Here is a 23,199-nt window from a genome sequence, read left to right as displayed (position 1 = left end):
ATTGCGGATATCCATTCTGTGAAAGTCGCAGAACTCTTTCGGTCATCGATTGCTCAGCCGAGAGGAGCGAGTGATGAGGACTCCATTATGTTTTTCACCAACAACCCACTTATAAAGTGTCATCTGCTAAAAATTCTATTTCCATTGTGGATATGAAGAGGCATGGTGGGTGGACAAACTCTAGTGGAAACGATCTGATTTTACAACTTTGGCCTGCGCATTTCCAGTGACACTGCAATAAAATCATTTATCAAACACCGTACACCTGCTTAGTAATTAGAGGCCCTGCTGTTAATTACAGTTTGATCATGCATTGAAATGTAATCAGGAGAGCTCTAAATAATGGACCACAACTGGTATATAATGCTGGTCATTATCGCAAAATAAACCCTGACAGTGTGAACGGGTCTTGTGTCTCCCTGAAGGGGTTTATTTCGTGATAATGATCGGCTGATTATACATTAATGTATAATTTATTGTACATTATTCTGCTTAGTAGACAGATACCAATTACATATGGACATGAAATCGTGATTGACTGAGTTGAAATGACTTTATATGAGAATAAAGAGGCAAGTAGGATATAGTCTTTTTTGACCATTGACCATTTGAAACCGTTGCAGTCTGTCAGTCATTTTAGTGTCAGGGTTTAATTTGGTTTTGTTTGTGTATGTTTTTTTGACTCTCAAAGCTGTGATCCACTTGCTTTATAACACTGACAGACTGCAACGGTTTGAGTTAAAAATCTTCGTTTGTGTTCTACTGAAGAAACAAAGTCATCTACATCTTGGATGCCCTGGGGGTAAGCAGATAAACAACAAATTTCCATTTTTGGGTGAACTATCCCTTTAAGGCCCGTCACATCAAGAACAATAACTATCAACAGAGTCTACACAATATTTCAAGCACAGTGCGGTCTGCTGTTTTAAATTCCTGAGCTGTTTAAAACTTCTGATTGGATGTAAATGTTTTTTATCATTCATCAGCTGGAAAAATCATTCAGAAAGTAATTCCAACAATATATTTTCTCTGTATCGTTATTGTAGCTATTAGCTGTAATGTAGACTTCCTAATTCTTGCAGTCTTTGTTGTGAATGGGCCTTTATAAAGTGAACAGTCTCATTGATGCTGGACTACTCTCTTACAGTGGACTATGCTCCATGTCAGCCAATCAAATTCAAGGACCGGAACTATTTAAAATAATATTCAACTTTAGAGTGCTGCAATCGACCAATCAGAACCAGAGCACCGCGTAATAAAGTCCTGGTTAAACAAACACCAACAAGAACATAAAAATAGCGGCAAAACCCCCTCGGAGTTCTTTCTTGTGTATATAAAAGCCTTGTGTAAAGCAGAGTGAGTTACTAAAACACTTCTCCGAGAGGCTTTGGGAGCGAGCAGAGGGGAGCCTGTGATATTTTTCAGCCTGTACAAACACACCGGCAGACCTTAAAGGTAGGGCAGCTCTGTCTTAAATATACACCAGAGAACCCAGAACTCACCAAATGAGTTCTCTGGAGATCGTTCCCGACACCTGCAGTCATTTTTCAAACGATTTAATTGGTGTACTTAAGTCAGCTGATACCTACGCCAGTGCTTTGTTGCTAGGCATCGTGACACAAAGGTCTCCAGGTACAATTAACCCCATTGTGACACCGCGATGTACACAGAGTGTTTTCGGAAGGGACTAACTTGAGCATACGTATATCGGGTGGGGTTTAACATTAATTCACGACTGCCATCACTGGGACTTGTGCTTTATACTAAGGTAATGACCAGCTTTTCCCATACTACTACTACAAGTGGCAAACACCTGCTCGCAAGTACATATACGACACAAAGAGACTCCCCCTTCCTTACTATGAGATCCACGCGCTTTCAGAGGACCTGTTTGACAGAATGGCGTTTTTTTCTGCGATTGAACAGGTTAGGATGCAGTGCTGCAGCTCTCCTGTCTAAGTGGTCTCCTGATAAGAGGGAAGCTGAGATTTCTCTCAGTATTTCTCTCCTGGCAAACAGTGAACACAATGAGTCATGACACTATCCAAGGGCTCCAGTGAAGTGTGTGGGTGGACAGCTACAGTGATAGTGACTGTATGAAGAGAGCTTGCTCATCCAGGACTCAGAGAGAGAGAGAGAGATAGAGAGAGAGAGAGAGAGAGAGAGAGAGAGAGAGAGAGAAGAGAGGAGAGGAGAGGAGAGGAGGCAGGGTGGAAGATGGATTTCCACACATTTATAATAGCTGTCACACCTTACATTCAGCAAGGCAATTTCACATTTGAGAATGGGACAGCGACTTAAATTAAAAATGACATTAATTTCTGCCAGCCTGCACACATTGCATTTTTCATCCCGCTTAAAACACCTCTTGATTAGGCTCTGGGAAGACACAAATGTACCGCACAACAATAGGACTGTCTGATTGGATTCTGTGTACAGTACGTCTTGGGGAAAAATGTATGAAAGGGTGTTGTTTCTGAAATCATGTTTTCCCCCTGAACATTCCTCTATTTGTTTAAGTCTTTTAAAAAATTTTTTAATCCTGCACTCTGAAACATTTCTAATTAGGAATGCAAGACAAAAACAGTCCAAATCGAGATGTAGCTATTGTTATAGTTGAAACCAACTCGACAACCAAAACATTTAGCAGTGTAATTTCAGTGGCAGAGATTTCTAAGCCAAAGACTTTATTTTCCAAGATGGTCTGAGGCTATCGACTTAAATTCTAACCTCTTGAGCTTTATTTGAACCAATTGTACTTAGGAAATAATTTTGTCTATGGTGTTACATAAGGATTTCACTTTTTTTCTGGTGATTACATTTTAATGTCTCGCTACTCATTTCAAAACATTTGATAAAGATCGCTATGACAATTATTTCACTTAATTAAAACAATCTTCATATTTTAGGCTCATAAAATGGACATCAAATGGAGAGCCAACACAGTACCAGATTATTTAAACAGTAACATTCTGATAAAACCAAACATTTAAAAATATTAATATTACCATGAACTGCACAGGCCCAGCAATATGCAAGATTACGAACAAAAAATTGGCAGAATTTCAAAACCGACAATTTTATAAATGCATAAACAACAGAGAAGTGTGATTTATAGTCATTATAGTTGGATCGTTTATTTTCTAAATGTCAAATGAATTTGGTTTTGTGCTCATGGCAGCCAATAATTCACCGCACATAACAATGTGTTCAGAAACCATGTTTATCCTCTTGGCAAGTGAACTTGTATTTAATATTTGTATTACCTTGCATAGTTTTGTTCATGGTTATCAAGGATGAGGGCATGTCAAGAACCCTGTCTGTGTTGGCATCTGTCTAATCTAGCTGCTTCTACCAAGTAAAAGATGAATTGGTGCCAAAAATACAATAATGGGCACAGACTTGGAAATCAACAATAAAAGACACTTGTTCCACTTAAGCCTATTTATGTCATTATTCTATCAATGCACTTTTTTTTAGTTGAATTGTATTTGGGTCATTCCACAAAATCAGTGCCTTTTCCACTTGGAAAAATAAAATAAGTTTAATCAATATTTTTTAAATATCCATGAAATGAAGACACCTTAAAATGACAAGAAATTGTATATGTGCCATCTCAGGCTATGTAATTTATTCATTTATTATCTTTCTACCTCATGTTTTGGTATGTTTGTCAACCCTGTTACCGACACAATCATTACTATAGTTTAATTAGAACTCATATGCCACTGAATGATATAGGCAAATAATATACCTTTAAAACTTTAAAATGTTTGAATTTTACACAGACAATCTTTAAAAACAGGGTCAAACCTAATCAATGTCATCCCTGTTACTCACATGTCAAAACCTGTTACTCTAAAAAGTGTAAGGTTGACAGTAACAGGTTTGACAATTTCAAACAAATTTGCTAATTGCTAGCTAATAGTCAAGTTCACAAAAGCACATATTGTACACTTTGAAAGGATTTTACTTGCAGATATTGATTATATTAAAGTGTAAGGTTGACAGTAACAGGTTTGACGATTTCAAACAAATTTGCTAATTGCTAGCTAATAGTCAAGTTCACAAAAGCACATATTGTACACTTTGAAAGGATTTTACTTGCAGATATTGATTATATTAAATGTAATAAATAATTGTTTAAATTTACATTTTAAAAATGGTAACAGGATAGACGTTGCATGTTGCACCGATTTCGGACCCTTGCAGTCCCCTTCAGAGCATATATATGACCCACACCAGTGGCACAGCATTACTCTAATGAAGTATTTCTACAATTATATAATATGCATCTCACTATGTGTGTAGCCTTTAACAAGTCAATCAAATTTACAGATGTAAACAAATGTGAGAATGAAAACAAACTTACACAAGAGCTGTTGGGCTCTGTATTCAACTTTGTGCATTTTAATCGTTGTGCATGTTCTGGCATACAATCTTTTGCAGGTATATTCATTTCTTTTGAATCACAAATCAATTGCTTGAAAAAAGTTGAAAATAAAAACCATGAGTGAAATGGTTCAAAACTCTTTTATTTTATTTTATTTATTTTTTTATCTTTTCCAGACAAACACATTGATTTCTGGACCACAGTAGAGGATGGAAACCTTTCACAAACATTTTTTATTATTATTATCATTATTATTTGAAAATACAAATATAAAATTATACTTTCCACATCTGAGATGTGAGAGACCCCCATCCACTTTAGTTTATTTTACAACAGGGCTTGAGCAAGCCATACAAGAAGACCTGAAAGATGCTTTCAGACATCAGTCCGTTCAGTCAGTTCTCGCGGTAAAAAGTCCGTTAACATTAAAAAATGGGCAAGTGTTAGGAATGGGCAAGGCAATCAGCGAGGCCGAGGCCTCAGGAGAAAATGGGAGACGAGTGTCAAAAAGAAGACCCTCCATCTAAAGACACCATATTGACCGTACCATCTCCATTGAGCTACACGTCCTCATCAGGTTTACACGACACATTCTGCAGCTAAACTACTACCGGGCCTCCTGTACATCTGCTGCAGCTCCTACACGACATGATTCAACAGCCAATGAAACGAACAGTGTGGACTAGCATCAGTTCACCTACGATGATGAGTCATGAGGCAGTTTCAACAATTTAACAAAGAGATATATACACTATACATATATATATATCAAGTATACTGTACATTAGACATTACAGTGTAGAACGTTTTGCTGCTTTATTAGTGGGATGATCGTTTTGGCCATTGCCTAGCACTTGCCGCAAAATTCAAGTTTAAATGGATACGGTAGTTCACTCCCAAAATCACTCAACACCTTCCAGGTCATTTTCTTTTTTCATTTTCATTTTTTTTTGTTAAACCAACAATTTTCCAATGATTTAACTAGTCTAGCAAGATGTGTAACATTCATCCGCTGTAAACTGCTGTCCATGGAAAACAAAATGATGGCAACAGAGCCATGCTACCTTAAAGTCCAAGCTACAAGATCAAATTACGGGAAAAACTGGGTAAGCTAACAGATACGAATGGAAAAGACTGTTTAAAAGAGTTGCCAGCCTTCATTTTAATCAAGAGTCACAGCAGAAGGGAAATGTGCTTCATCTGCTGTTAAACATTTGCCTTAATCGCGGACCATCTAAATGTGTACCAAAGCCTAAATGGATGCTGGATACTCAATTTGTTAAGAAAGAGACGTCCAACTAAGAACAACTAACCGCCTAGCGTTGCATTTTATAAAGATGTCTTCAGGAAGAAAATGCCGTGCACCTTTCATCCCGACAGCACCTTAAAATTTCGCTCAAATGTATTGAATAAACTTGAGTTAGACACCTTTCATTAAAAGTTGTGCTGATCGTAACTCACTAGTAGCATAAAAATCTCCCTTGCGAAGGTGGCTCATGTTTGATATCCCTGAGAACAGATGTGATTCAGGAATACAGATTCAGAGTGACACTGGATTTACACTAAAGTCAAGCTAATTAGTGTGACGTGCTGTCTGGTGTCGAACGTAGATGCTGAATTAAAATGAAAAGCTGGCAATGCAATTAAAAAGTACAAAAACAATCATATTCTATGTCCCAGGTGACTCAAAACTAAAGTATGTATTAATCTAGGCATAAAAATAAATCCAAAAAAAGGAGCATTTAAAAAAAAAAAAAATAGCGCCGTAGGCCACTGGGATATCAAAAACCTATGACAGTTTTATCCATATCTATAATGATTAGCCTATATCATCATTACTTTGTTAGAACTTACTAAAAAAATATTTATGAATTTTTCATTCATGTAATAAAATCACCCTCTTCATAATTATAGCTTGCGTCCCTCTTAAAAAAGAACGAAAGTAAAACGGTTTTGCATATCTAGCGTTAGCATTTAAGGTAGTATGGCACACCCCTTTTAAAACATTCAAGGGTGGGGATCCAATTAATGCCTTGATTACAATTCTGTTGTACAGCAATTTCTTTCTCCTAGATTTCATCAGTGAGAGCTTTGGTTAGTTGAAACCATGTGAGACCAGCAAAACAGTGGAACAAAAAGGAGAAAAAAGAAGAAAGAAAAATTTCGAAGGAAATAACGCTCAGCATTTTTTGTCTTTTTGTCTTTAAATGATTATAAAGAGAAAGTTCTATCCTTACTGGTCCTACGATTGCTAATGAATACCTCTACATCTTAACATTAAGTACATAACACCTACGACTACTCACTAAAGAGAGAGTGGGATATAGAGAAAGGGCAAAACGACAAAAGGAGAATGAGAGGGGGGAAATGTGAAAAATACCAACCAAGAAGTGTATAGACCACTACACTGGCATCAAGACAGCACTCTTTTACAAGGTTAAGTCATATTCCTGTTTTTTTTTTGTTTTTTTTTAACACACTACTAAAATACAATGATCAACATAAGATTACTGAATGAGGTGACAGGGAATGAAGAGAAACAATTGATAAATACAGTACATATTATCTGTATTATTGTCAGTTATATTTAGTATAATCATTAACATCCACAAAAATATTGATAAAAATCCATCCCTATTTAAATTCAAAACATGTTCGGGATAATTTTCTTTCTTTCTTTTTTTTATACGTTTGTCTTTTTTAAAACAGCTCAAACAGTTAGCACAAAGTTCTTCTAGACTTATTTTTTTTTTTTTCATTACTTTTATCACGTCTCCTTCTTGAGAAAGAATCCAGCATTCTGCCTCATCTGTTAGTTTAGTGAAATGAACAAAAAAACTAACAAAAAATCAAATCAACGAAAATAAAACATTTATCGAATAACAGCATACATCATATTCATATTTCTAAATGCCATTTGTGTCTCATCAAATCCAGTCCCCACATGTACAACAAATGTGTGTAGCAGCTACTGGTTTCAATCAGCTTCAGTGTTTCTGAGGAAATTAACTATTGCTACCAATAAACTCATCTGTCATCTCTGATATTCTAGAATAAAATCCCTGGAAAGAGATTATTTAAAAGTACAGTCTTCGAATCAATGCAAACCAAGACTCGAGATTCGTAAATGTTATCCCGTGTGGTAAGAAACAAACGGCTTCCACAGCGGTCCTTCACATGACCCACGTTAGAGACTGTCAGTTCACATGTGCAAATAGAAAATGATAAATTCTCTCTCACAGTGCAATGATTTACTTAATTTCAAAACAACACTTTAATATCTTGTTCAATATCTGTCTCAGGCTAAAATAAATTAATTTGTAATCTCCTTTAAAGTAATTCTCACAGGACTGAGGTAATGGTAGAAAAGATTGTTTTTTTCCTAATTGTAGAGCAATTTCAAAACATTCTGAAATATTGCCTTTGTTATTCGAATCGTTCGGATCGCGTAAAAATCTCGACACGCGCTGGGAAAAAGAAGCTCACACCAGAACGCCAAATGAAACGCTTACATGAAATGTCTCGACACGGTTTGAAATCATAGTTCATGTGTGCTTTGGATTTTGTCGTGATTTTTTTTCTTTTGTTACAATGCTGATTTCTGAATACCTTGTAAAGTATATTCTCTTTGTAAGCTGTGCACATCTTAACGTACTATCTAATCCATATGCTGGTATGACACCTGCACAGTTGTAAAGCCGACAGTATTTACAAAGCGAGCTAACAGTGTTCGATTGAGTTTCGTCCGTACTGGGGTAAATCACGGCCTTTGTGCTACAGATGGACCTCGGTTACTGCATTGAGCCTCGAAGATATTTTTCATATGACATATTTCGGTTTGCGCACGATACAACCTCGATGACACCATCACAAAAATATGGTTCTCTCTCAGAAACAGTTTGACGCAGTGAACAGAATAATATATACAGTCTCAGAATTCTTTTCTTTTTAAATCTCATTTCACAAAGTATTAAAAGGAAAGCTTTTTCTTTTCTTTTCTTTTTTTTTTCATCGACAACAAAAATGACATTTATAAAAAAGGACTGTGAAAATATTGTAGTCCTCTTATTGCCCAAAATAGGTAATCATGGTTAACAAGACATCACAATAAACATAGAGCTACTAAGATTTTTTTGAGTTACCCACTCATTGCGGTTTAGGCTTGAATTAAAAATGTCACCATTTCAAGCGGAGTCATTTCAATCCGTTTTCTTGCTTGTATGAAACGTGATAGACGAGGGCTGTGAAACAAAACTGCTATGGGAATATTACTACCAAAACAAAACAAAAAATGACATTTTATGTTTACATAGTCGCTCTCATCAGAGAACATTCAAGAACAATGAAGAACATCTAGAAACTCAAACAAACGTTGGTTGATTCAACGTGTACACAATAAAAGATGACTAAAATGCTTCTAAAAGGAAAAACAGTAAAGGAAAAAATTAAATCCTAATTCAAGGTCAGGGCTACACTAGGATAAAATATTCAAAAGCCAGGTTTTCAGTATAGTACAGCAGATTGTTTAGTTGTTTTTGTTTTTTTTTCTTCTTTCTGAGATGATTCAGACGTTTCGGTTTGTTCTTCGTGTGGCGCCATCTCAGCTTTAGATTCCCGTTCAGCGCTGTAGTGCTTGAAGTTTAATGGCCTTTACCTGTACACAGAACCAGTTAGAAACTCCGGCCAGTCTTCCCCGGGCCTCCTGATAAACTCTGCTGAAACAAACAGAGAAGTTGCTCAAAATTCACACATACTTTCAGGAAAATGGTGTGTGTGTGTGTGTGTGTGTGTGTAAAGTGTGCTGCATCTGAGCCTTGCTGGTGACAAGTCTGAACACATCTGACTACCAAAAACATATTTTTCATTATCTTCCAATGAGAGGAAAAAAAATCATCCTAAAATGATAGATTTGTATACAAATACACTACTGTTCGAAAGTATGGGGTCAGTTAGACTTTATGCAGTAATGTAATCAAAGTGACAGTACAGATATTTATAACTTTACAAAATATTTCTTTTTCAAATAAATGCTGATTTTTGAACTTTCGATTCATTAAATAATCCTGAACAAATGCATCACAGTTTTCATATTAAACAGCACAACTGTTGTTAACATTGATAATAATAAAAATGAATGTTTCTTGAGCAGCAAATCAGCATATTAGAATGATTTCTGAAGGATCATGTGACACGTAATGAAAAGTCAGCTTTGCCATCACAGGAATAAATTACATTTTAAAAAATATTAGCTCAAAACATTTTAAATTGTAATGATAATTCACAATATTACCATTTTAACTGTATTTTGAAAAAATACTTTCAGCTTGTAGTTTATAAATTCTGACATTTTTTACAATTCACATGAATTTCAAATACAAACTGTTTTTCTAATAAAGCCAAGGTTTTTAAAAGCACAAATTGGCTTTGGAAGTACATTGTGTTTGATGAACTGAAGCTTCCAATCCTACACAGTAAATCTAGTTTAAACATAAACCATGTATTGATTCAGTCCGGCTGAAAGATTGCTGCCGACAGCTTTAAATTGAAGTAGAGATGTTATATCGTCAGAATCACTCCACCGTCAGCATCTTTTCATTATAAGGTTCGGTCGTTTAGGCTCAGATACAGAACACACTGGCACTTTTATGCGAACACATCTTATCTACATGGGGTTCAGACATCGACACGACACATATGTTAGTGTATCAAGCATGCAGAGACTCTTCGGATGTCCATTCAACCAGGAAATGACAAGTTAAGAACCTGCTTCTGCAATATTTCTCCGCTGCTGTTGCTTTCTCTGACTGCTGACGTGTACTTCAATCAAACGTTTGGAGAATCAATACAGACGGAGCGATTCTACCTACTCATTAAATCAATCATCCGTTTTGCCTCGAGGACAAAATGAGAAGCTCTTTAGGAAGATTATGGGCAACAAACCGCAGACAGGTCACAGGTAAATGCCACGGAGCCACAGAGTCTGGCGTAATCGCACTTGATGCTTCACCGTAGGAGAGAAAAAAACCGTCTGGGTGCAAATATTAACTAAGTATAGGGGAGGGATTTTGACCGAATAAATGCGCATCCACTTATCCACACACACTGCATTTAAATAAGCGAGTCATCTCCGATTGAGCCATATCTGGCATCTCAGCATATACTCAAAATCACCTTTAAGTCCTTAAGACCTAGCTATACAAGCACAGTGATTACGGAAACAGCGCCTTATAAGAAAAACCTGATGAATTACATCAGATGGCACCTAAGTCAACAGATTCTCAGCAAAGAGGGCTCGCTTCCAGGTGCACACTAATCAAAGCCGCAACACCTGTGCATAATATCCAAATACAGCACTTCACAGAGGATATGAGTCGATGTGCGTCGGGCGCGCAGTGCCGTGGCTGTCGCAATACAACTCTGGCAGTGAAAGAAAGCAACTGCGCAGATCTGAGTAGACCCGCTCGCAGACATCATGCATGAAAGGAACAGTTGAATGACAGACAGGCAGGCGGAGGATAACTAGTGATAAAAAGTAAAGGGGGAAATGTGTAGCCGCCACACTTACGGTGTTTGCGAAGCGAGGCTTTCAAAGGGCTTCAAAATGTGGAATCAATAATAAAATAGATGTTCAATGAGAGATAAGACTTCTGAAAACCAGGTTGTTGCATATGAAGTTTAAATTTCCTTGTCTGAGATGTAAAAGCCCTGTAAAAGCCTACGGTGTTGATGAAAAATAAAAGCACTACACGGATTCAATGTAAACTCATCTGAGATCAAAATGAGAGGGAATCAAAATGAATAGGCAGATGGAACAGGAAGATAGTAGTGAATAGATACATAATTATGAAGGCACAAATCAAAATATATATATTTCATAAATGGTACAGGATATCTACCTCAAATGAGATGGCAACCAACCACCTGTTAGGTTTCAATGGTATCCATTTGTGAAAGCTGTCGCAATCAAAGGACCCTAAAAGTGTACAGTTAGTAATGGTGTCAGTATGCATTCTGAGTGAAAAGGCTAATATGTCTATCACTCGTAAGTCATTTCAATCATCGCATGTGTTGCTAGCATGAATGAATGTTATATAAACTATAAAGATCAGTCCACATCATTCCCTCGGTCTGATCTAGGTGAACAGCAGGGGAGAGCAAGAACAACTGTAACACTCAGTAAATGTAATAGGTCATAAATTAATGCACAATACACTTATTGTGCCCATATTTTAACACCTGAATGAACTGTATCAAACATCAAATTGTATTGAAAGGATTGTGACCTTTGCCAGACTTTTAAAGATTGCATGACTGAAACATTGCAATATATATACAAGCTACAGTGTGGAAGCAAATTAAGCAAAAAAGTTGTAATAAATTTAAAAGCGTATTAAAAAAATATGGAATTTATAGTTTTAGGGTCATAATTATATTTACAATAAACCAAATCACACAATCCTTTAAAAGTTACATTGTTGGCCTTTTTTTTTTTTACTACTACTACTAAAAATAATAATTAAAAAAACTTTATAAAACTTAACATACATAAAAAACAACAACAACAACAACAACAACAAAAAAACAGAAACAGTAGACTGACAATTACATGAACTAGAATCATTCACATAATTAAATTTTTCAATTTTCTGTTACATCACATACTGTATCACCATTTAAAATTATGCAGAATACTTGTATACTTGTTTAATGTTTTCCATCTCAATTAGGTAAATTTAATAGAGGCTGGTAATCAAAGATATTTGAGGTTAATTTAGGCTAAAAAAAATCTTCTGGGAAACAAAAAGTGTTACATTTACTCCTGCTCTCCCCATTTAAATCTTTTTATTTTGCCAAACGATGAAGTAAAATGGAAAGAAATATCTACATTTTAAAGAACAAGAGAGCATGGAAAGTATGCTTTTCAACAAAGATCAAGTAATTGCATATATTGTAATCATCTACATTCATGCCAACAATAACAACATTAATGAATTCATCTGAAATCACAATTCATGCAGCAAACATAAGCAAGAGACAAATGCTGTCAGAAATCACACATAAGCCCCGATCTGAGCAGGAGAACTGTGAACTTCACCTGCGTCAGGTTCCTGTCCAAACACTGGTGAGTGTAAACATTAGCCAGATGTATCCACCCATTTCCTAAAGAGCCTACTGCGTTTTAAATTATGGGAGGCACTTCCGGTTTGGGGAAGTTTGGCTTAAAAATACTGAAACATATCATTTCAAATCATAAAGTTGCACTACAAATAATTCTTATCCGTTAGTTTGACTGAATGAGCTGTACATTTTCCTTTATGTTCTATTTTCAGACTTCAGAGAAATAACGTAACGCCTGGTATTTTAATGTGACCTGGTATAAGAAGAATATCTATGGCAAGAGCTCTTTTGAATCCACTGCATTCTTTTCCTCCTGGTTATTTTTTTTCTTCCCTTGTATTCCGCTGTAACAATATGAAAAAAGACAACATACACTGTGCATTTGTGGTCTGCTCTCTTGATTTAATTTACGATACATCCCATGAATAATTCACTGGAATGCACTAAGAATCTCTCATTTTTCTGCCCAAAAATCCTCACGTCTCTTTCCAGGTTTGTTTTCACACAGATGCTTTCAAATGTAATTGTCTCCCCTTTCTGCTTCTAATCCATATTAGCAGTGTTTACTGGAATGTTTCTAAAGCAGGTAAATACAATATTTGTAATCACTTTGAAATACTATCACTCAATGTTAATGAAAATTTTAGATTATGGCAACATATAGACATTACCACAGTGATATTTAACATGTCTGTAATATATCTGCAGAAAGGTTCGAGATTTGGGGGTTAAGCGTGGTTTTTAGAAAGTCATTTGTTAATGCTTTAACAATTTTAAATGTCCTTTTAATGGCTGAAGGGCGAGTAGAATAATGTCACCTTAATGTACCCAGTTTTAAAAAAATTCTTATTTTGTTCACAAGCTAATTGTTTACAGTTTAACAGAAGTTACTCCCATAATTTTCGCAAGTGTCAAGGTGCGTAAGAAAATGGTGGATACATTTATAGAAAGAAATCTTTTATAAAAAAGCTTTTCAGTTTGTGAGGATGCTACAGAGGCTAACAGAAACAGCAGTTCATGTCAGACAGCTGAAGAAAAAAGTCTTTCTTCCTCTAGAACACTGTCAATCACTAGTGAGATGTTCTGAGGGTTTGAGGCCAACCTAAATTTGACTCTATTTAGGTTAGAAAAACTCCATCTGAAAGTCAAGCGCAAGGTGACATTGTTATTCTGAAAATCCCATTTAGATTTAATGAGTGCCTGGTTTTGCAAACTGTACTTAAGGGCAGAAGAGAGAGAGAGAAAAAAAGTAATTTGCTTTTCCTCACAAACAAGAGATTGGAGGGGCATTGAAAGCAGAATGAATCAGAGGTGTGTGCAGATAGGCAATAAACAGTGTCCTCACATACAAAGGCTCTTATTCATTTTTCCAGCAGATCTGGACGGCGGTTCAAAAAACGTCCGGAGCCGGTAATTCCCTCGGCAGCTTGTGATTTAGTGTGGCCTCCCTCATCAACCCCCCTGCGAGTCAGCCCTGCTCCTTTTCTCTTCCGCCTGACTCCTGCTCCATCTCTCTGCTCCATTAAAGGTTAAAAACTAATGCACGGAAGGAATAATGAATGCCTATGGCTTCAAAGGGCAAGACAACATATTCTTATGACAGGGTTTCTCACAAGAGTTGATTATCGCCTTATTGATTTACATATGCACTTTGTGTGGGGGACCTTTCAAAGGCTGCCTCTGGTATGCCCATCATCTGCTCGAAAAATAAAAAAGCCATTGTGTGCGGGAAACAAAATACCGGGTTGAAAATGAGAGAAGAACTAATTGTGATATTTCTGTCCTCCGGGCTGGCACATGAACAAAAGCACACTGACACATCACACTGCTGCTGACAGCCGGTACAAGTTCACAGTTTGTTATCCTGAAGTTGACAGAGAGAGAGAGGAATGCTGGTGGGAATGCAGAAATGTTAGCAATGCTAAAACCAACGCTATCTAACTTGAGCTATTTGCCAGGGCACCTGCTTTGCACTAATGAGACCGTGATTTCACATTTTTCAGCCTTCAAAAGAGACGTTTTTATAGCCTTATTCATTCCTGATAATTAGTATGGGTAAAACATGCACATCTATCACACCTTTGGACCCATTGCAACCTAATGCATTTGAGATGATTTATTTAGTACTTTTTCACATGTATTTGCTTCTTTTGATTTCACATACCTGCATATCACACATTCTTTTAGTCCTATTAGTTGTGTTAGAATTATTTATTCCTTCAACACAAATTCAATTTTAAAATGTATTAGCCAATTAATTTATTAGCAATTAACAATGTGGAGGGAATTCATTAAAAAGATGCACCACTTTTGTGCAAGGTATTTCAGTGTAAAAAAGTGTATTTAAAATGATCGTCATTCTTTTTGTACAAGCATGCCTCATTTCTATGCAAATTGCAACAGGATTCTATTTAAATAAAATGTTATTTTGTATGGTGCATGGATCAAGTTAGGTATACAGTAAAAAAGTTATGAATAAAGATTATTAGAGTATGTTTTACAAGAAAATACTAGTCAAAGTGTTTTTTGCTGTTTCTTTGTAATTATTTGTAAAATCTACTAAACATTTCTGAGTGAAAAATGCTTCAAAGATATTTTTTTCTGCTGCATTTGGGACTGCAAAATGGTGAACTGTGCCATGCAAATTGTATTCAGCTCATTTTGTGGGCATATTTGCACTATTACACAATTACGTGAACTGAGGGCTAAAACAAATCTGACATCAAGTGCAAATATGCTATAATACAGATTATAAATATGCTACAATATAAAAATGCTAAAAAGTTATTTTTAGTGAATTCCCTCTTGATGTTTAAACATATTCAACTAGTTTAAATGTCAACACAATTCAGTCGACTAGGAATTTGATCAACCTGCTGAGCCAATTGCTTGCTTTCCAAAGGAACTTTCAATCTGGACTTTTTCCACTCAAACTATAGCAAAGAATATTCACTCTATAAAAACTACAATAGCAGCTACATGAGTCTAAAAGAGCTAACTCGGGCAAGGTGGTGAATGAATTAGGTGGCACAGAACAGAGAAACAGTGATGGAGGTGAATAGGGTACTTACAGCAATGCTGTGTCCGAAGCCGGAGCCGGGCTGGGGACTGGCAGCGCTAATGTAGTTGCCCACACCGGAGTCCTGGCTGGTGGGGCCGTACAGGTCAGCCACTGGCCCGGGACTGCTGGCTCCAGGAAAGGCTCCAGGCCGGGGTGGGTTGGTGCCTGCCGGAGAAGCGGCCGTGCCAACAGTGATGTGAGCAAGGTTGCTAGTCAGGACTGCTGGTGTGTAGTACGACTAACAAGCTTAGCACAAGCATGCACTATAAGCACAAAACATCATATTTTGAAAGGACGTTGTGTGTGTATGTTTATACTGCCTGAGGTTTTTCAGGAATAGAGGCCTAATGTCTTCTTTATGGTTCATCCAAAAGGAATGAAATGAAAAATAAAGAAGCTGGTCATCAATTCTTGCAAATAAACACACACACACACACACTGCATAACACAAACTAGTCAGCTATACTTCAAGCTAGCGACAACTGCAGCAATACATCTCATCATTCATGCAGATGAAAGTACGCTTATGTGTGTCAGACGCATCTGGCCTGCATTCACCTGGCATGCATGCTACTCAGGTAGGTTGTAGGTGAGCTGGACTGCTGTGTGATGGAGTGATGTTTAAAAGTGTGAGTGAGAATGAATTGCTTCCTTGCAGGTTCCTTTCATTATCATAACCTCACCCTCTCTCCGCTCTCGTACACTCCCTTTCCCCCAATCTCATATCAAGTACTCTACACCCATCCTCCTTCAAATTTGACTGCCGGTTCTTCAGTCCCTTTCTGAAAATTGCACGGGGGATTTTGCCACAACACACCCTATCTAATCAACACCTGTCATTGAGAAAGTGGTCTCTCCTCCTCCTCAATTTTTATTTTTATTTTTTTTTAAATATATACGGTGGTGATTATCTGGCAGTTAGCGTCAGGGGGCTATCAGGCCTAGCAGCTGCCTGGAAACCAGGAAATTGCCGAGGGTGTCTTGGGTAAAACGCATTGAAGACTGAATCATGGAGTTTCCTCTCCACTGCGAGCGTGACTCCACTTTTGCTTAAGCTACATTTGAGTCTGAAAGCAGAAACTGTTGAAGATGAAGCCTGGAAGACGAAATTAAACACTCACCAAGCACAAATTGCAAGTAAAACTTGACTTTGGTGAATAAATAAAATGTTGCTGGGTCATTTTGCTTAGAAATTCAACATAAAATATATTTTAAGTCAAATTGTAAAAATGATAGTTTAGCCCTCGCTGATGTAAGTGACATGGGCAATTCTAATCAAAGATGTTGCCATGTACACGTTTTATTCAAATAACTTGTGGAATCAGAAGTTTATCAAAGTTTTAATAAAGTTGTCTCTAGAACTAACATTCAAAAACACAAAACAAACATATGAGAAATGATGTGTTGGCATGTTTTTATGACAGATGCCGTTTCACTAACAGACACAATCAAACAAATTTCAAAGGACAAACAGCTATTAGCTGTTTATGATATCCAACTGTCAAAAGTTTGAAAAACATATTTTAATTAAAAAAAAAGAAGCAAAATAGAGTTTCATGGTTAGAAAGAAATATTTAAGTTAGGTAAGATTTCTCAATTGACAAAAAAACAGTTCTAAATAAAAAAAACTAACTAGACATTTTGTAACTAACTGAAACAAGTTTAAGCACTAGGATTACTAACTAAAACTAAAGCTGAAATAATAATATTAATAGTAATATTTTAAAAAGCATACATATTATAGCACATAAATAATACTAAAATAACACTGATTTTCAGATGTGAGGATCCTGGCTGCAAAGTTTGTTTCCCGAAGTCGGAACCTCTGAACCTAAACACAAATCCACACAGCAGAAATACTGACAAATGTGCAAAAGGAGCAAGGAGGGGCTGGGGGGTTTTGGAGGGAAAAATTACAATTAGACTAATTATATCAGACCACTTGAGCCATGGCTGCTGTCATTTGCAGATGACCCCTCCATTTCATTGCTGTTGAGAGGCGAATTAAGGAAAATAAAAACAAATGCATGAATTAAATTAAATGAATGCTCTCAGAAACTTTGAGGCCCCTTGCTGTGCCATGCTCAATTTTTCTCCTACGTGCGGCCCTCTATGACACTTCCATTAATAAGCGAATATTAAATCAAGTTCCTCCACAGGCGGAGGCCTTCAGATCAGTGCCCATTGAAGGGGGAGTCTATTACTGCAGCAGCCTCCAAAAAACTCAGGAGGGTAAAAGATATCTGTGTGAATGGAATATTAGCCTGGAGGGCTCATGTAAGAGAGCAAATACGTTAGATAGGGGGCAATATGCCGCCGTGGGTAAACCGAACGAGGCAGACTCACACAATCTGTCTGCTTTTCACACAAATGAGAACACAGACAACAGGAGAGGTGAGCGGCTCTACAGCCAGAGCTCTCACTTCTAAATGGCAGCGTATCAAAATAGCGTCAGCTACTTCTAAGGATGATGGGAAAGCATGTTTATCCACAGCTAGATCTGAGTGGAAGGGAAAATGGATGTTGCTAGTGTAGCCCCTGTTTGCAGCTAGCCCACTATGATGCAAAATATGATGCATAATTAGCAAGGGACAACAAATTGACATAATAATTACAGTCCTGGATAGTAATGGGTAAATAATTTAGTAATCAGTATTTTTGTCTTGTTTTTAAGTAAAAAAACTTAAAAAAGTAAAAATACCAAAACATCTTTAAAAAAAAAAGATTTTTCTTTAGAAGCAAACTTAAAAGATAGAAAAAATTTTATGATGATGATTTTAATCATATTATTAATCATAAAAAACAATAATAATAATATGACCAAAAAAGAAAACACTTAATTCAAGATATTGTTTTTGAACAACAGCAACAATATTTTTTTTTCTTTACCTTTACAATTTTGCTTTTCAGGTAAATTCATTTCAAGTTCAAGTTCATGTTTATTATAAAGCACATTTAAAAACAACAAGTGTTGTACCAAAATGCTGTACAATTGTAAACATTAAGCAATATAAATAGCAAAAAACCTAGCTCATAAAATAAAGATAGAACATGCAGATAAACCATAAACAACTAAGAAACCCCTATATTCTCAAGCAACATCATAGGCTAAAGAAAATAAATGAGTATAATATATCCATCTTAGTTTTTTTGTTGTTGTTGTTTACTGGAAAACAAAAAACTAAGCAATACAAAACTAAAACAACAATACTGATTAAAATGATTTTGGTGGTCAATATTTCAGGAATTGAGCAAGCACAGTATAAAGCCTCAGGGCATCTGCAGGGTGTCAGACAAACAATGACATACGTCCTAAGTTCTCCTAAGTGTTAACTTCCATCTTAAAATCATTCTTGGACTGATCTGGATCAAAGCTTACACACTCAAATCAGCCTTTCCCTCGTCACGAATAAAGGCTTCTAAAATAAGAGGGGGAAACCAGCACACTGTAAGTGACAGCCCTGGTTAGCATCACGTCCTGAGCTATGACTGGCTTCAGTATTCCCAATAGACCAGCGCTAAAGACATGTTGATTCGCTGAAGCCATCAATGGGGATGTGCTCATCAACAGATTAGGAAATTGTTTTTGTAGCTCAATACTGCTGTGAAACGAATTCATACACATTACCAACTATGATGGATTTATTTCAAAAACTCCTATTACGTGTAATGTGCCTAAGATCATGCAATCATTTAACATTTCATTTACAGAAAGAAAAGGAAAGTGCTGCCAAAAGGACACATCTTGGAGGTTAAGTACAGTATATTGCTCACATGGTTGAAAGAAATGTAGAGAACATTATAATCGGCAACCGCCAATACAGTCAACATTCCTTGGCATTCCCTAACCAGAAACAGTCTGGTTGCTGGCGTGGATGCCTAATCCACACATGCCTTAATGTCTGCAAGACAGTTTATTAGCCATTATCATGGCTCCTGACGGCACTATTTTTCCTTTTTTCGCTAAGATGTGTCTTGTTTATTGCCAAGATTTCAAGACTGCCTTCTTTTGAACTACAGGCTACTGAATATAAAGTGGAGCACTACTGTTTTAAGAAGGCCGAACGTCAGTTCAGTGGTGCACTACCATGAAGCATTAAAAAATATGCCAAGAGTTTGGAAATAGCAAAATTCTTCCCTTTAAATGTGCTGTCAAAACAAGACGTCTTTTCATCCATGCTACACACTCTTGCTATTTTCACTTATTAGTTTATGTAATTCTATATCCAGTGGCCACAAAAAGTATTTGAACACTTAAGCCACATTTAAAATGCCTGAACGTATTTGCATTAGATAACAAAATAGCAAACCAAGGGGATTTTTTTCTTGCTTCATCTGTGATTTCTATGGAACTGTTCCACTAACATTTGACAACCAGAAAGTACCCAAATCCTTGAAGTCTCTTCAAGTTTAATCAAGTGTTTTATCATTTAAAACCTCACAAACTTATTTTTATGAAATATTTTGCTTGAAAAGTGTGCTTGTTCTATCCGTCTTTAGAATAAATGCCATTTGGTTTGTCATTTTGTGTGTACTGCAATGACATTCATTTATTTTAAAAGGATAGTTCACCCACATATGAACATTCTGTCATCATTTACTCACGCTCATGTTGTTCCAAACCTGTATGACATTTTTTCCCCCCATCAGAACACAAAACAGGAAACTATGGAGTCAATATAATGCCACTTATATATGCAAAATAATAAAGTTTTGCAAAAGAAAATAAAGTTTTGCAAACGAAAATAAAGTTTTGCAAACTAAAATAAAAGTATTGAGAAAAAATAAATGTGTTTTTGCAAACAAAAATAAAGAATTGCAAAATATAAATGAAACAGCACAAAAGCAATGATTTTGCAATACATATTTTCCATGGCCATATCTACTAATTTATTTGCTACGCTGCTTTTATTTTGCGTTTCAGTGAAGTTTGAGCTTGCGATACCGTTTTTCCCTTTGCGCTTCACGTTTCTGCGCGTCTCGCTTTCTGGCACTGTTTTGACATGGGGGTGGAGTCAAGGGACGGGGGCGTGTACAACAGGCCTGGGCATGCCTCCCTGGAAGTGACGTCATCAACCCGAGACGCAGCTCACTGATCCAGGCACCATGGTTGAGCAGAGGCATGCGGGTGGATCGTTTCCTTTTATTCTCTAGCATTAAAACATGCATGTTTTCGTTTTATTAACAAATGCATATGTGTATTAGCAGTGTTTGCTCAAGTTAAAGAAGTTGTTAACATGAACATCTGCTGTTTACTTCTCTCAATGTGCACACTTTTATAGCATTAAAATGTGTATTGTTTCATTTGGTTAACTAAATGTGTTTGTTTAAAATCTCTTAACCTGTGGGAGGACGCCAGCGCACAGAAGCGTTCTTTGTTTACATGAGTTCAGAGTTACTGCTAGTTTTAATGTTAAAGAATGCAATTAACTTCATAAACTAACTTACATCATTAAAAAGGTCTACGACTCAAGGCTTCATATCGATCTCGACTTCGTTTTTCATTTACATAACTCCTGGTATAAATTAAGAAATGACTGTAACTGTAAGTTTAAAAAAAAATGAAGCTTGAGTCTTTTTGGTTTAGTTTTGTCGTGGCCACGAGATATTAATTCGTGGGAACGTGATAATATGTCGTGGACATGAGATCCTATTGAGGGAACAACTTCTAGTTGATAGTATATGCTACCATATATTTTGCATCATAATTCTGATTTTTTTTTCAGGAATAAATAGCTAAGCAACACAGTAGAGAACAATAAACGACAAAAAAAATTTGCAAAACAAAAATGAATAATTAATCCAAAGTGTGAACATTTATGAGTTGGCTAAAACATCTTAATTTGAACGTGCGTTGTGTGACTGTTTGCAGTAAGCTAACACGTTGCTCAATGACAGCCCGACAATAAAGGAATTATATGCGTAAATTTGACTTGATGGCGCTTATAGGTATAAATGCCCAGCTTTTATTCTGGTTTTATCTAAACAATTTTTTTAACAACAGGGGATTGTAAATAACACAATTTTAGTAAAAGTCAATGACTGTGAGACTTGGATATTCTTTATTGAAAACATATTGCTTTGCAGCAGCTGAGCCGCCTGGGGGCCCAGGGAGCCATAGTCCGCAAAGGAGAAGGGGGGCCCCCGTTGGTCGCTTGGCGAAGAATAGAAACCGTAATCGGGGAAGCCTGGGAGATACAGTACAGGGGAGGAGGAGGAAGGGAGGAGGAGGAGGGATGGGACTCCATCATTGGGGGAAATAGGACTTTGCATAGTAATGTTATGAGGCAATGCTTAATATCTGACTTGCATGGTTGTACAATGCAGCGTGCACTGGGAAGATAGATGGTGAGTTTGTAAAGCCACATCTTGCTGTTTCCCCTCAGTGTGACTGTGTGTGTGAAAGTTACAGTGAGTGTGTGAAGACCACCACTTTACACTATAATGCTATAAATACTTGGGTTTGCTGCAGATGGAAATACTGACACGCTACAGATCAATAAGCAAACAGAAGTCATGGTTTAAAAAAAACTTTTGATGATTACATAAAAACTGACTGACCTTAATAGATGTTCTGAGAAAGGAACGCTCATCATTTGAAATGCTAATTTGGATTCAGCATTCACAAATACATCAAGCAGGAAAATAACTAGAATACTACTGTCTGGTATTCTTGTTATTTGGTTAACATTTTTAACCAAACTACAAAGCATGTATTGAATCATGTCATCCTCTTTATGAGATTTATAAAATTTGGTTAATTTTTCTTTAATATGTCAAAATACTTACAAATATAAGAATATTTAATTGTGTGTGAGTACGTGTGTGTTTGTGTCAGTTTGTTGACCAAACTATTATGAATAAAAGTATGCTTTTAAATATTACATACAGTGGCCTTTTGAATAGTAAGGTCACATTAAAGAAATGTATGAATGTCATTGCAATAGATATCAAAATATCTATTTATTTTAAAATAAAAGGAAATTAAATACTTCTCAAAAATATTTGATGCTACTTTGTTTGATATTTCATACATAATGCAATAAGATTCAGACATTTAAAAGTGTGACTTCAGCATCTAAATATTTTTGGGGCCACTGTACACAAACAAATATATAAATAAAATAATATGCTAATTCTCAAAATGTTGCTTGCAAACATGTGATGAAAAACAACTATTACATAACCTAACTCAAGTCTGTCACTCTCTCTGTGTGAAAAGCAGACAAATATGAGAAGATGTAACCTTGTAGCTGAGAAGAAGACCTGAAAATGATCCATAGCTGATGGGGTGTAATTAAGCCGACCCCGTCCTGCACTGCAAGGTGTTAAAGAGAGGGATGGAAAGAACTCACCAGTGTACCTGCGCTAACTGTTTATAAATAGTCAATATAGTCCCTCTGCTAAAGTTTTATATCAGCCAAACTATCAGCCCAGAGAGCATCTCATTAGAGCAGCCTTGGTGAGGTACTACATTCAATTCTTCTTCCTTTTCCTCTGCTTTAATTAGTTTCAGAGGATCTCAGATATACACAGCAGAACAAATGAGGTCTATGCCAGCCTACATTTAAGAAGAGTTGAGGGAGTGATAAAGAAATATAAATAAAAGAAAAGAGAAAGGAAAGTT

The 23,199-nt window shown here is 36.4% G+C and overlaps 1 protein-coding gene across 1 annotated transcript in view; it reads right to left on the bottom strand.

Annotated features, from left to right (window-relative positions):
- Positions 1-5,346: 5,346 nt before the first annotated feature.
- LOC107746696 (RNA-binding protein Musashi homolog 2) overlaps positions 5,347-23,199 on the bottom strand; it is a 259,374-nt gene continuing 241,521 nt past the window's right edge. Inside the window, exons 12-15 of the mRNA XM_016560990.1 lie at positions 21,624-21,760; positions 15,583-15,810; positions 11,290-11,366; positions 5,347-9,105 (exon numbers count right to left, since the gene is read on the bottom strand). Of these exons, the coding sequence (XP_016416476.1) occupies positions 11,325-11,366; positions 15,583-15,810; positions 21,624-21,760 (407 nt within the window). The 3' untranslated portion in view covers positions 5,347-9,105; positions 11,290-11,324. The remainder of the gene's footprint in view (positions 9,106-11,289; positions 11,367-15,582; positions 15,811-21,623; positions 21,761-23,199) is intronic.

Source organism: Sinocyclocheilus rhinocerous, unplaced genomic scaffold, assembly GCF_001515625.1.
Source record: "Sinocyclocheilus rhinocerous isolate Xijiao unplaced genomic scaffold, SAMN03320098_v1.1 scaffold259, whole genome shotgun sequence".
NCBI lineage: Eukaryota > Metazoa > Chordata > Actinopteri > Cypriniformes > Cyprinidae > Sinocyclocheilus > Sinocyclocheilus rhinocerous.
Note: the sequence above shows the minus strand (reverse complement) of the source record. Positions and strands in the feature narration are given on the sequence as shown.